This window comes from Talpa occidentalis, unplaced genomic scaffold (genome assembly GCF_014898055.3).
Source record: "Talpa occidentalis isolate TD23 unplaced genomic scaffold, MPIMG_talOcc4v2.1 talOcc4.4, whole genome shotgun sequence".
Lineage (NCBI taxonomy): Eukaryota > Metazoa > Chordata > Mammalia > Eulipotyphla > Talpidae > Talpa > Talpa occidentalis.
In genome coordinates, this window is record NW_023604295.1 from 112,297,787 (window position 1) to 112,313,354 (window position 15,568).

At 41.0% G+C, this 15,568-nt stretch overlaps 1 protein-coding gene across 9 annotated transcripts in view; it reads left to right on the forward strand.

Moving 5' to 3' along the window:
- Nucleotides 1-15,568, forward strand: part of UNC5D (unc-5 netrin receptor D) — a 726,786-nt gene that overhangs the window by 204,278 nt on the left and 506,940 nt on the right. For 6 of the 9 annotated variants that reach the window (XM_054700876.1, XM_037526675.2, XM_054700870.1 and 3 more), the window contains exon 1: nucleotides 1,713-2,041. In XM_054700876.1, the coding sequence (XP_054556851.1) occupies nucleotides 1,939-2,041 (103 nt within the window). In that variant the 5' untranslated portion in view covers nucleotides 1,713-1,938. Of the gene's footprint in view, nucleotides 1-1,228; nucleotides 1,344-1,611; nucleotides 2,042-15,568 lie in introns of those variants that run through there. The other 3 variants (XM_054700868.1, XM_054700869.1, XM_054700865.1) reach the window with 2 other exon arrangements.

A 15,568-nucleotide genomic window follows, 5' to 3' on the forward strand; every position in this document is an offset into this window, starting at 1 on the left:
CTCCTGGAAACAATTGGCTCCTTTCCCTGACATTCACATGTCTGGTGGTACTCAGGAGAGGGATGGCATATGTGCTTATCAGGGAATCAATCATTCTACTTATCATCCCCTTGTTCTTCAGCAGAAAGCCAGTAGCACAATTACCTCATCCAGAACAATTACCTCACTTTAAACTGTTTATTCTCCAGAGAAAGGTGTTTTGGAGCAGGTAGCACTTTGGCAAGATAAATGGATTTTTTCAAATTACTTGTATCAATATTGAGTGTGGACAGTGGGAAAATGTTGGGAAACTTATCCTTCTTTCAAACCGCAACTTCATTTTCTATTTGGGTCAACCAGGGAAAGGGAACTCTGACCAGCTGAGTTCCAGTGCTATTTGTGGGGAGGAGGGCTCTCATTTTGTGCAGTGATGTAGAGCCCAGACTCAGGGATAATTCTCCAGAGATGTTCTTTGTTTGAAACTCTGCGTTTTTTTAGGATTTATTTATTTTTATAAAAGAGCTGGGGTACAGGTCAGAGGCGCAGGAGGGTGAGAGGATTCACCAGAGACAGAGTAGGGAGCAGAACAGGCAGACAACCATAATACACTGGTGAGGGGAGCAGTGGGCAAGTCAGGAGAGGTCTGCCACACCATGTGGGAATCTCCCTGGCTGGTTGGAATGGATCCTGCATTGCAGAGGCTGGGGACAGCTTCACAGCACTGTGCTCAACCCACTGTGCCATCGGGGAGGCCTGACATTCTGTCTTAAGGCATTTTTTCTTAAGTTACTCCTGCAAAGGAAGGGATAAGGCAAGTAGAAGTTACTTTCAAAAGCAAATAAATAAAGATTTGACTGTCTATTCAAAACAAACTACAGTTTTAAGACAATTCTTTCCCTTCTTGTTACAAAAACCCACTATGACTCTCTTTTACCCTGATAGTTAGAAGAAAGGCAATTCCCAGGGCCCAGAGTAAAACAAACAAAACAGGAACCATCAGAAGTGAGTGAGCTTTCTGAAAAGTTAAGGGATTGGGGGTTGGGGGAAGGGGGTGCCTCAGACCACAGACAAGGGGATTACTAGGGGAAACTAAAAAAATCCATTACCTACCCCTTAAAGCACCCAGGGCTGTAATCTCCCCACTTTTTTTTTTTTTTAATATTTAGCATAGCAACAAAAATGGATTCAATCGCCTGATTGTTACCCCACTTGACCTTTAAGTCTTTCTTTTTTCTTGTGAATTTTTCAGGTGTGATGGCTGACCTGATGTTTAAAAACAAGGCAGAATCAAAAGGCTGAAAGTTGAAGGAAACAGGTTTCGTGGCAGCAGGAGGGAGTTAAGCCTCGGATGTGCCCACCTCTTGGTAAGTGCCTTGGCCTCCAAAAGGCCCGCGGCTTTTGCTACGACCCGAGGCCAGCAATTGCCTCCCCAGCCCTCACGCACGGCTTCCTTGCCCGGGGAAAGAGGAGGGACCTGGGGGCGCGGGCCGCCGCCGCGGGGCTCACCTGCGCCTCCAGCCCCGCGCGCCGGCCGCGGCCACCGCCCCTCCCGCCGCCCCGCCCCGGCCCGGCTCATTGGCTGGCGTGCGGAGGGGCGGAGAAGGGGCGGCCGCGGGGGTCTCATTAGCGATGCGGACTCCCTCCTCCGCCGGGTAGTCCAGACCCCAGCGGCGGCCGCGGAGCGCTGTGAGCCGCGCGGCGGGGACGGCGGGCGGCTCGGGCAGTGGCGCGGGGACAGCGGTGGCCCGGCCGTGGGCGCGATGGGAGCGCGCGCTTCCTCCGGGAGCCCAGCCTGGGGCAGGTCAGAGCGCCTTGCCCGGCTGCAGTAGGGAGCGTCTGCGGAGCAGTCACTCGCTAAAGATCCCCGCGACCCCGTCATCTCAGCCCCTGCCTGTCCGTGCCTCTCCCGGGCTCCCGGGGCTTGGAAGAGGAACCGTACTCGTGAGCCGGGCCAGGAGCATGGGGAGAGCGGCCGCCGCGGGAGGACGCGCTGGAGGGGCGCGCGGGTGGCTCCCCTGGCTGGGGCTCTGTCTTTGGGCGGCGGGAGCTGCGGCTGCCCGAGGTAAGCGCTGGGCAGAACCTGCGGAGGGGCAGGGAGCGAGGGAGCGAGGGAGCGCCCGCATGACTTAGCGGGACCCGCACCTATCGCGTTGGTTTTCCAAGTTGCGCCCTGCACCTCTCTGCGCGCCTAGCCCCACCGGGTGGAATTCGGGCGAAGGACCCCGGAGGGGCCACTGCCTCCCACCCCAAGTTTGCAGTCACCCGCAATCCTACAGGTTGCTGTGACCGGGTCCCCTACCCTTTACTCTCTTGGCTGGCTCCATTTTCCAAGCCCACCCCAATTGCTGCAGACTGGAGTACCTACCTCCTCACTCCAATCTCGCTCTCCCCTGTCATCTCCACTACCTTCCTGAGCGAGATCGTCCAGGGGTGGGTGCCCACAGTGTCCGAGAGTTTCCAGGGAGCGGGCCCGCATGTTGGGAGTCTCTTAGGGCAGACTTGAAAAGAGAAGGTGCCTTTTCTCCTTCGGGGCGCAGCCTCCTAACTGGAGCCCCTTAGCTCTCCCCTAATCTGGTCACCACTCGGGCTTCGCTAGCCCGGGGTTCTTGGAAAAACTAGGTTGTCTTTCGTGGAGGCCGCATGTGCACCGGAGCTCGGGAGGGAGGGCTGTGTGCACCATCCGCGTTTAACTGCGCCTGCATTGCCGAGCCCAGATACGCGGTTGGCTGGAGGCCGCTCTCCAGACGTCTCTTTTCCCTACTCGGTTGCCCATTCTAGCTAGGAGTTAGCGGACGGGGTCCCCTTTGAGCTGCAGGGAAACCGCTGCTTTTTTTTTCCCCCTGACTTAGAAAACGTAGACCCCCCATTGGATTCTCGGGACTCCAGCAGAGTGAAATTTCTCAACTGGTTTAAGCTCCACCTTGAGTGAGGACTGGGGGCATCAACTTAATGATAAATTCCGCGGACTTGTGTCCAAGATTATCAGGGGCAATTTCAGACATAGCTTTGAATATTGTGGCTTTACGTTTGAAGTAATGCTGAAGCTTCTCCTTCCCGCTCATCTTGACCGTTCTCTTTCCCTGGGTGCCATCCATTCGGGTTAGAATATGTGATTGCATTATATGATTTACCTTCCGTTGGACTGGCGCGTGGGACTGCGCTGACCACCTCACCTTCTGCTCTGTTGGCAACACTGAACATATACTGAGTAACGCGAGACAGAAGGGGTAGCGGTTGAGGAGTATCACAAAAGAACAATATAATTTTATTTTTATGAAAGCTAACGGTGTGTTAAAAGCAGTTGTGCTGCCTGGAAAGAATAATTTAAAAAAATAAATGTAGAGAGAAGCTTTCCATTTTATGATCCTGTTCACTGACTATTTGCATTTCATTTCCTGAAAACTTTTTTTTTTTCTTTAATGGAGCAGGCTTTTTATAAAGCAGCAGAGATTTAAAAATGAACCTCTGTGATTGCACACACTGGATTATGGTGAAGCACAGTTCTTTCCCTTGCTGGAAGAAGCATAAGCTTCAGCCATTTAATTTACTACGGAGAGTGCCTCCTTGAAAAGTCGGCTGAGTTGTTTTTAATACACTGTTATGGGATAAAGTGGGCCTTTTCTTTTGTAAATGTTGATCTAAATATATGAGTCCCACTTACTAACAATGATTGACTTTATACATTGACCCCTTGGATTTTGGTTGGCGGAGTTGTCTTGAAGCCAGATCCAAACAAGAGGTGGGGCATGCCAAAAGCATCTTGGATAGAGTTTTGTTGGCTGTGAAACTAAGGCTAGCACCTCTTGTCTGCAAGCTGTTCTTTAAAGGTCTCCTGGAAAACATACTATCCACTCTGCAGCTTATTTACAACAAATGCCTTGTACAGATCATAGTCATGTTCAAGAACATGGAGTGGAGTGGTAATTCTGATTAATATTTCCCTGGTAATGTTTTACTTTCCGGGGCATGAAGCCATTACCTTTAACATTTGTTGGGGATTCCTCAAGAGATGAGCAGTAAGCAGGATGTGAAATCTGTGAAGCCGAATGCACCTGGTTGTGGACAGGTGGACACAATGGAGTTTTATAAACAAAGGGTGTGTTTTGATGTTGCTTAAGTGCTCCCAGCCAGGCCAGGACGGTGCTGATTCAATAAAAGCTGATGAATTGCACTCTTGGGGCATGCTGGCTGAGGAGTCCCACCAGACTGTGGTGCTGGTCCAAGGTTGTTCTCATTTATCCTAGTAAATAGTTTTTTTCCAAATGCTTTGGACCAAGGTATGCCACTTTAAGTATACAACAGGATGTATAGAATTGTGTCATTTACTTTGATGGTAAAGAATATCAAACGATCCAATAGCCTTTTCTTTACCATTAATTTGTTTCCAAAATGATTGCGTCAACTCTTTTTTTTTTTTATTTTCATTCTGTGAGCACTTGGTGAAAATTGGGAGGCGGAATTGGGAGGTGGTTTCAGAAAATTGGCTTTGCATAAGCTCCAAGAAGAAGATACTTGGGGAATGGACTCCCTTAAGAAAACTATTAAGATGGTCCAAGAAGCATGGTTCTCGTTCCCTCTTTTTGGCAAGACTTCCCTCTTTCGATTTGTGCTCTTGACTGGTGGCATACCTTACGGAAGGCACTCTGGTTCCATGATTATTCTATGTTTTAACACTTTCCAACTTAAAAGAAGGTTGTTTAAAAGTTATTCGTGACCTTCCAAGTGATAACTCGATCTTGATCATGTTGTCATACGGATTTGTTTTTGTTCTTTGAGAAAAAGGAATATTGCTGTTGATCTGATTGTAATTCCTGTATTGGACAATGGACATTGTCATAATATAACCAAGTCTAAAGGCAGGGAGGAGGGTGTGCTAGATTTGTTGAGTGTTCACAATTCCTTGCTTTTAAAAAATTCCCTGGATAATGAAATCTTCCTTACAGTAACTATATATATATATATATATATATATATTAAATGCATTTATGGCACGAGGAGGCTCATATGGTTTGTGCATACTTCAATTATCTGCCTAGTTTTAAATCTATAGTTATTTCATCCTTAGTGAACATTAATTGTACCTCCTCATTCTGTTCATTTTCCTTAAAAATTACCCCCTGTAGTGCTATGGGAAAGACACTTCTCTCATTTCCTGTCGAGTTTGTCTTTTTTGACTCTTGGGTCGTGCTCCCAGCTCCAACAGTTAAGTGGCATCTTCTTTTCCTGTCCAACACTGTGTTCTGCTCAAGTGATCTTTTAAGCACCGTGGTTTTAAAGAAGAGATGAATTGTTCCCACCTGGCCCTATAATGGCAGCGCTCACTACCTTTTCATAGCCATATTATGAAGAACAGTAACGCCCCCCTCCCCTCTCATACTTCCTTACTCTTTGAATGGGCCTCCTGTGAGTCTATGGTTCTTTCAGCAGTACCCTGAGTGTGGGGAAAGCCCTGGAGACCAGAGGTTCTCTGAGTTCTCTCAGGCTGTAGGATAAAATTGGGTAGGGAGTTCCTGACCCTGCTGTCTGATCAGTTCGGGAAGGACTTTTCTCTTTCCCAAAGACTTGTCAGCTTGTTTTTAACTGCCCACCTCCTGCCAATGATAGTACTTACATTATTTCCAATCTTAAAGTCTTATCAAAGCCTTGGGTGTACAGATAGTATTTGATATGCTCCCCTTGTGCCTTTTTTTCTTTGTTAATATGCAGGCTTGAGAGCTAGACCACATGCATTAAAATCGAATCTCAAAGAGAGGTATAAAAAGAAAGATGTATTCCATAACATCCCCTTAAGGTGGTGGTGGCCTCTTAATGGACAAGCGAATATATTCACAGAGAGCCCAGCTGTGCCCTCCTTCTTGATTGCGCCTTTGCCATTAATCCTGATTGTTCCCTATTCCAAGCAGCGCCACTTAACCAGCTTTATCATTGTATTTTTGTCTGTTCTCCTTATTCTGGTGACTTCATGAACTAACATCAGGACTGAATCACCACTGGGAACTTTCCTGACATTCTCAGCTACACACTTTCTGTAAAGACACTTGCATCTGCTCGCTCCCTCACTTGCTAAATGGTCGATGTTGAGTTGAGAACTACCATCTTTTGGATACCACTCTTTATATTATGCTTATTCCCTAGGAGAAGGCATTTTTGAGACTTGTTTGAATAAGAAAAAATAGTAATTATTCTATGTGGTGTGTGCCATTCATGATTCAAAATGCTTTATATGTATAAACTCACTTAATCTGTTAGATAACACTAGGAGGTAAGTACTATTATTATTCTAATTTTTAAGAGAGGACAAGAAGGGCTTAGGGAGATTACATAACTTGCTCAAGGCCACAGTTACTTTATAATGGACCTAGACTTGAACTTTGCTTCTGGGACTCCAGACCTCACCACTAGGATAATTTTCTAAACTGCTGAAAATAAAGTGACCCTAGTATTTTGGTGACAGAGTGCTAAAATTATGTCTCTATGGCTATGAGAGTTATGAGGAATTTAGAGTAACTTAAATAAATCTGTAAATATGTTCAGATAAATCTCAGAGATTTATGTTGTATGAAAACAACCACCCTCTCACCATTCAGCTTAATATACTCTGGGATTGGAATCACACTTAAAATTCTGAATGCTGGTTTCTGATATGATAGCTTGCATTTTTTTTTTTCAATTTTGAATCTCAACAGAAAATATTACTCTGATTGAATACACCATGCATGGAATGGCAGATCCCAAGAGACTATTTGTTGCCTGTCTTGTATTTTTAGCCTTGTTTGCCAGGGAAATGTGGAGCATGAGATTTGAGAATAGATTGTTAACACCAGAGGCTGCTGTTTCTGCTGTTTTGGGTAGTCCTGCTGCTGCTCTTGTGAGGCAGATGGCTAGATTCATTTATAGAAAATAGATATTCGTTCTATTTTGCATTTCCACTTTGAAAAGAACTTTTAATTGTTTGTGCCACATTGCATCGTATGGCCTTATTGTGCACATACACATGCTGTGCGTAGATAATTTTCAGAATTAGGCGGATGTTAGCGTATTCAGTTTGGACTGCATTAGAAAGCTACTGTGAACTCGGCTGTGCTTTTGCAGGATTTCTTTGGAGAGTGGGTAATGTGTGCAGTGTGGTTTGTGCTCAACATCTCCCCCCACCTTGACCTTACAGAACTAGAACTCTGGCAGAAATCCTGGGGTTGTGTTTATGGGGCTAAAGTAGAAACAATCAGCATGCATTAGGTTTCTCAGATGATACCAGAACACTCCATAAAATAGGTATAAAATATTTCCTATTATTGTTTCTGAGAGAATGAGAGTAAGGTGAGACCTGCATACTAGTTCCCTCAATTTATACAAAATGATAAAACTGGAGAGCAAAATGTTGTCTTCTACATGTGGTCAGTGACAACTTTTCTTGATGCAGCTAATGATTTTCTGCCCCAAATTTCTGGTTTGTAAAATGCAAAACCACCCTCCTCCCCAGAAAGATAGATGCCTTGGCACATGTGTCCCTCCACTCCAACTGGCACCCTGAACACAGGAGGAATAATGGGAAAACAGTACTACATCAGAGCATGCAGCTTGAATAAGAGGGAGCTTTACAGATGATGCTTTGGTATGCCTTAAATTGAATATTGCAAATTTGCAATCAGGTAAGTCCAAGGGAAAAATGGCCTTATGCAGATAATCCAGAATCCAGAAGGTAGGTGACTGGCAGGCAGATGGAAGAAGCAAGAACACAAGAAGCCACCATGAAGAAATTATCCTGCCAATGTCAATGACCCAACCAAACACTGTTTTGCTTATTATTTGCAGATTTTGATAACTTACTAAAACAAATTTATTTACTAAATATTGGATGAGAAGGTATGACTCAATAAATTGTGGTGTGTTGTTTCAGAGTTGTTTGTAGGTAATAGGTACCTTCTGTTAGCAGCAGTACTTACTCAGCAGTTACCATCTTTATTCAAATTTAACTGAATAGAATCTACTGGGAGAGGAGGGGAAACCAAATGCTCATGGGTTATGGAAGCTAAGCTGATAATATTTGAAACTCTCAAATCAATGCTTTTTGAATGTTAATTACATTTTAATCACTGCAGATCTTTTAAAAATGCACATTCTGGTTTAGTACATCTGGGGTGGGGCAGAGGAGGGGGCTGAGATTAATACTGCATTTCTGACAGATTTCCAGATGACCCAGTCCACAGACCACCCTTTGAGCAGCATTCCCACAAATGACTGTAATTCAAGTTTTGGTTTTTCTATATTATTTCACTTGCAAGCCAGTCCGAAGAGGATTTCATTGTTAAGACAATGTTTAAAATGCCAATAGAAGAATAGGCAAACACAAATGTCAGTTCTAACTCAGCCAACATACAATGACTCATAAAACTAATGGATATTCAGAAATCATTACTCCAATGTAATATAATGTCTTGCTTCAAGTATTTTGTTGTAGTTTTTGTTTTTTTGGCTAAGATTTTATGTTACAGTACTCTAGCAGCTCACTTTAAGTATTTGTAAAGGTAGATGCTATAGTTTAACAGTCTTGAATTTTATTTTGACATAATTGAGGCTTAAGTCTGCATCTAATTAACATACTGCTATGAAGAGGGAATCTAGGTCCCCAGAAGATGAACAGTTTGACCAAAGTCAGATTTTTGTTAAATAAGAGGCTATTTATTGCATTGCTCCTTCATTGCGCTGTATCTCTTGACTAGAGCTACCCTTAAAAATGATCCAGAGTTCAGGATAATGAGAAAACATGGCTATGTTTAATTAAGAGGTAGAATAGAAACAGTTGGTTAAAGAAACCCAGAGCAATGAGCATATGGGGTTCTGATGCTCCCCCAAAACAGCTGGATCCTTGTTGTCACAACATGGAGTGGGACCTGGTGTTTGTCTGGTCTGTCTTTGCTGCAAGATTATCAGTACCTGGCAGGGCCCTTGGTGCTCAGTTACTTACTTGGCTGTTCTGCTCCAAATGCACATACTAAATAATATTCTTTACTCTAACCTTGAGATGGTAAACTCTAAATGTTACTGAGGCTAACATACCTAATATTAACTGAATATTGTGATAAAACACTCAGGAAAATTTAGTTGCTGGAAAAAAAATTAAATAGCTATTAGAGGTTTTATGTTTCCTTAACTGATTATAAAACCTGTATGTCTAGATAGTCTATTCTAGAAAGATGATTAAGTGTGAGACATGCCATTATAATAGATAGTTTTAAATAATAATTCATTTGGATGGCACTGGAAGTTTTTAAGGTCCTTTCAACAGTCGTGATTGCTTTGTTTTTTCATATTCACCCTAATATTGAATAGATGATGAAATGAAGGTTTAGAGATTATTCAACCAAGGCCAGACAGGTGATGATAAATAGCACTATGTCTAGAAACTGAGTCTCTGAATAATTTCTAGGACTTTTGACTACTTTACCATGTAATTCTGTTTGTTATCAAATAGATTGATTGTTTCTTAAGTTGACTAATACAACAGCAGCTCATGTGGTATTTGACCAGAGCAGTGGGTGCATGTGTGACAGAAATGGAGAGAGAGATGAATAAGCATCTTGAGTGATACCTGTCTTGTGTTCCTGGTGTACCTGGTATTATGTTTCTCATGGTAATAGACACAAAGAACCCCCCCACTTGGGAAAAGGACAGTTGGAAATATGTCAGGATTGGTTGAAGAAAAGTAAAATTGTGGATATATTAAAAATGGTATACTGTAGTGTAAAATAAGTTATTTGTAAAATATTCTGAGGAATGTGCTAAGCCATGCTATTTTCTTAAAAACCAAAAGGATGAAATATTCATTAAAGGAAGTAAAATCACAAATTCGTTCTGATGCAGGTTTGTTTTTAAAGATGCAATTATGAACACCAAACACTTTATAGAGATATACTAGCTCCTCAATCTGCATAGCTTTCTGAATGCCTTGCCTTTATTATTAATTTCTCATGTATGTGCTTAATTTTTTCTTCTGTGTACAGTTATAAAACTAGATGAAAGTCTTTTAATTTGTATTTGAATACACTAGTGTAGTGGCACAATGCAATTGGACTTCTAATAACAATTTTCATCAAAGTGTCTTTAGGAATTATCTAACTTATTTTTGTAAGAGATGGGGAAAAATACAGGCCACAAAATAAAATTCTTTGTCAGAGAAATGTGTATTATTATTCTTTTGAAAGGAGTGGGGTAAAGTTTAACTATTCCTCTACATAAATAACCCTTATGTCTTCCTCAATCTTGAGATCAGAAGCTACAGTGATTGCTGGCAGCTTACATCAGGAAATTTCCAAAGCTGTTTTTTCTTTGGAAAAAAAAAAAAAGGCAAGCAGGAGGTTCACAGGTTTTTGCCTGTGTGAGATATGTGGGTGGGATGTGTTTGGGGTTAGTTTTAAAGAAAAATAGTTGAATAAAAGATACATCATTTTTTTTTTAAACTCACAGAAAAGAAATCCATTGGCTGTTTTCTAAGTTTTGCAGACACCCGAGAAGCACATACCTCTCTGGGCTTTGTGTGAAAAAATATCTTTGCCATATCACATCCTGCAGCTGAGAAGACCATCTCTGTTACAGCCAATTATTAAGAATTGTCAAGGTGATAAGTGCTGTAATGCATGATATCTGTGTGTATGTATTATATATTAGTGGAAAGTCATAGATCATCATTATAGCAAATTTATATCATTTAAATTCTATGCTCTTAATTTAAATGGCATTAATAACACTTACACTTGAGATGTAGACACAATTTTGACTAGAATGTCAGCTTCTTAATTCTGTTATTTCCATTTCCTTTTCTCTCCATGGTACCTCCCATCTAACACTCAATTCTCAGTTTTCTCTTCCGCCCTTTCTTTTAAGTCAAAACTCTCTTCATTTAAGCAGCCACGTGTGCTGGAAAGTTCAAGATCATGGAATCTTCATGTCACCTTTTTTCTGTTTCTTTTAATTTCTAAAATGAGAAGTGGCTAAATTATCTTACAGGGTCCTCCCCACTCTACCATTCTGTGATGCTCTCTATAGCTTTCAGTACCATGTATTCAAAGGGTTGTTATAATTTCAGGAAAAATGTCTTGCCAATTTAAGTAAAGTATCAAAACATTCAATAAAAAAATGCTCTGGAAATAGAATTTCCAGGATAGTTAGTGGGAATCCAGGAATGACGCTGGTATGTCTTGGCTTACACATTTTTAAGAATGTACCAATAAAAGACACACAATTTCATGTATCAATTTCTTTTAAATCTGTGTTTGAAAACTACTACATCCATATACAGCTCTACTACAGAAGTAGGCTGAGCAGGTTCATTAGTGTCCCTTCTGGGACTCAGGGGGTGTTCAGTTGGGTACGTGGGTCCACAGTTGCAAGACAAACTTTTCTTTCTGTAATAGAAAACAGATGACTTGAAATTTCATGTTAAAATTTACAGATTTGAAATCTTCTATTTTAATAAACCTTTGACTCAAAACTTACAAGAAATGGCACTTGGCTTCCAATTTGTCGCAAATCGAAGGTTTTCTCCCTTTTTGTCAAGAGATTAAGGGAATAGGGACACAGTTGATCCTCATTTTTAATAATTCCTTGAGCTTTGCATATAAAGCTTTTTCTAGGTTGTGGGTGAACATTCTCTAAAAACAGAAGACAAAAACAGTTAAATGGCCTTTTATTTACCATTTGATCTATACTAATTTGAGTTTCTTTGTGCTTCTAATTCCCACTTGAAAAAAAAATCATAAAATTGTATTTCTAAAAAAGTTATGAAAGAGGGCTTCCCTGGAAGCTCAGGGGTTAAAGTCTCAGCTCTATCAAACTCTTGCCAGTCACTGCAGCACCATTTTGATCCCCAGCCAGGGAGCTAACCCACATGGTGCAGCAGACCTCTTCTGTCTTACCCGCTGTTCCCCTCAGCAGTGTATTTCAGTAGATCTGCCTGTTCTGCTCCCCATTCTTTCTCTGGTGAATCTTCTCACCCCCCTACACTTCTGGTCTACACACCAGTTCTATGAATAAATAAATAAAAATAAATCTTTAAAAAAAAGTTATGAAAGATTATAATGCTGAGTAGGACCCTACAATTTCTAGGCCAGAGCCAAATCTCTTGTGAACAACCAAGGCTTAGGCGAGCCACAAAACAGCTTGTCTGGTGTGAACAGGTCATTTCTGTCTGTGTTTGCCCCCAGAGCCAGCTTCTTCATGTTCCTGGTGTTGCTCCTGCCTCCTTTCCTTTGTAGGCCTTTAGTAACAAAAGTAATCTATAGAGGCACAAAGGAATTCCAATGGAGGTTGTGAGAAAACTGAAGAATAGTCATAATTTTGACTTTCTGTTTAAGGATGTTTTCCTTTTAATTAACATGTTTTATATGTTTTAAAATACCTTTGAAATGGGGTAGAGTTTTCTTTTGTAACGTTGTTCTTAATCATAGATGTTGGCTGTGATTTGAGAGACTCAAGTTGGTACAGTGTAGTAGAGCTAATCAATATTGTAAAAGAGGTTTGCATTATAGTTTTTTTTTTTCCTTCGTGTGTGTCTATGTGTGTTTGGATGAAATTTGTTCCAATTACTCAATTTCTGTGTTCTCGGTAATAAATTTGTTTGGTATGAATCCTTTCTAAACATAATTATTTAAAAAAAATCTATATGTCATAAAGAATATATTCACTTCCCTTTCCACTAATACTGTGTGATGTTACTGGCATGAGTTAGAACAGAAAACCTTATGCTTTACTCCAAGGAAATACTTGGAGCAGAGATTGAAATACAGCTACTAATTCTTACCAGATAAATATGTTGCTTCCAGTTTCTATATTTGCTTCTGTTTCAGTCTGGAATTTGATGAGTGGTGAGAAGTAACAGTCTCCAATTTGGAAGGTCAGCCCATAACTATTGTTAAGAGGTGGAATTATTCACCTCTGAGTTGACACTAAGCAAACGCTAGGTGGAGCAGATTTTAAATGTGTACAAGTGTTTGAGTTATGCTTCTTTGAAGAAAGCTTTTGATGTTGGCAGCAGTGCACCACAGATACCCTCCAAAGGCTATAAATCTGCATGTGAAGAGAGTGATTAGATAGAACTTTAAAAGCTTCAGTTGCTGTTTCTCAAGTACTTCTATTGTTCTTTGTTTTAAAGTGAATCCTGCATCTCTTATGGCTCTGATAACTTGCAAAAAGCCATCCCTGTAGTTGAGCTGGAGCTTATAAACCTGGTGACTCTGTCATAATTATTATTCATGTCGAAGCCACCTTGCTGGGGAAGTGTTAGACATGCAGGGTGTGGAAACCTTCTGATTCTTGGAGATTAGGCGTCAAAATATTCAGGGTTTGGTTATTTTTAGCAGTTATCACTGAGGGATCTGTGTATGGTGGTCAGGTTTGAAATGTACATATCCCTGGTCATCACCCAAAGCCAGCTTGAAGAAGGCACACATTTCTAATATTGTTATGGAGGGTTAGGTGAGAAAATCATAGCTAAGTGCCTTGAAAATATGTGTGTATTCACTTTTTTCCCTTTATGTTTAAAACTACTGTTTAATACTTCACTGTTTAAAAAGTTTTATTGAAGCAAAGTGAAAGATGAGCATTTCATAATGAATGTAACAAAATACATGTGTGTAACTTAATTTGCGAGGAGAAACAGAATAAATCCGATGTTCTCTACTGACGCAGGACCTTCATTTCAGAACAATTAAGACAAAATCTGATGGGGAGGAGTCAGTTTTTTTTTTTTTTTTTAAGTCCCTCCAGGTGATTTTCAGTATAAGAACCCTAGATTGAAAGCCACTGGTTTAATGGGTGCCTTGATTATGTATAAACATAGAAAATGATCTTTTTTTTTTTTTTAGATTTGGAGAAGGTATTAGAAAATCACTATTATAACAGAAGTGAGAGATAAAGGTAGCTGCTCATGATTCACATCCTCTTTCCCCACCCCCCCCCACCTCTCCTCCCTCCCCATCAGGCTTATCTCTCTTGGTTGGACCTCAGATGACTGGCATGATGAAATTATTCCCTGCTGGCATGACACATTTCAGCCTCTGGGAGCTTGACTTTTCCTGCTAGGATAGAACTGAGGTGTTAATAAAAGTGATGAGATTATATGGAGAGATACTATAATAAGGGAAAAGACTTTTAAGAACACAGGGTTAGAGGTAGTACTATATGTTTCTCTTTTGGGCAAAAGCAAAGGGTCCGCAAACAGATTCTGATTTTCCTTTAACCCTCATCTAATATCTTCTAGGTCTACAGTATAAATGATAGTCTCATGATCAGCTTAATAGTTCTGTACTGTTTTGGCCCAAAGAATGTAGGTGTCCTCTGATAGTGTGGGGTCGGGCTTCAGTCAGCCTCATCATTGTTGATTAAACAGGTAGGCAAGGCTAGTTGACAACCTTTGCAGTTGAAGGGAAATTCTTCATGAAGCAAGCATTTCCAATATTACTATTCTCATAGTGACTAATGATGCCTTATTTATCTATAAACTCAAAATCAAGCTCTTTAAAACATTTTATGGTTTATTGTTGTATATGAATATATATAGTTAAAATCAAATTAAAAGGATATCTGAATATACCGTCATACATACTGAAGTCGAACACTATCAACCCTTGCTCATCTGTGTTTCTGCTTTATCCCTCCCCGCCTGTCCCCCTTTGGAGTACTCATGCTTGAACTTCATGCTTATTATTTCCTGGACTTTAAAAATAGTGTAAATGGGGCCTCCCTGGTGGTGCAAGCTGTTGAGCACCGCACTGTGAAGCTGTCTGCGGTCTCTGCGGAGCCGGCCGGGGAGAAACCCACATGGAGCAGCAGACCTCTCCTGTCTCACCCACTGCTCCCCTCAGCAGTGTATATTTCATCATTCTGCCTGTTCTGTTCCCCACTCTGTCTCTGGTTACTCCTCTCACCCTCCCACACATCTGGCCTGTACTCTGGTTCTTATATAAATAAATAAATCTTAAAAAAAATAAAAATAATGTAAACAAATACACACTCCTAACATAATTCATTTTTGCTTCTTTTTGAAATAATTTGAGTCTGAATAGTCTTCAGTGATTGTTTCTCATACCCAATATTGTGTTTTGTCTATGTTGTAGCATGTAATATGTTGATTTACGTCCCTTAAGTACAGTATTCAATTCTGTGGTTAAACCACAACTGACTTATTTTTCTGTCAGTGAAATTTGCTGTCTGTAAAAATTGTCATTAAGATATCAGGTTTTTTTCCCATTATGTAAAGTGCTACTAGGAGCATGTGCAACTGTTTCTAATGGAGCATGTTTTCAACTTTTTCTCATGTAGCTGAGAGTGGCTCACAGGACTTAGAGCATAAATGTGCTAAGTTTTCCAGATAATGTCGGATTGTTTTTCAGCAGCATATGAATTCCCATCACATTACATGGGTCAGCAGTTGATATATCCAGGTCTGGAGATTTCTGTATGGACTAACTTTCCATGTCCCTAATTATTGATGAAGTTTGGCATCTTTCCATATATTTCACCCATTCATACTGCTTCTGTAAATCACTCAAGTCTTTTGCTCATTTTTTTTCTATTTGTCTTACTGAATTACAGG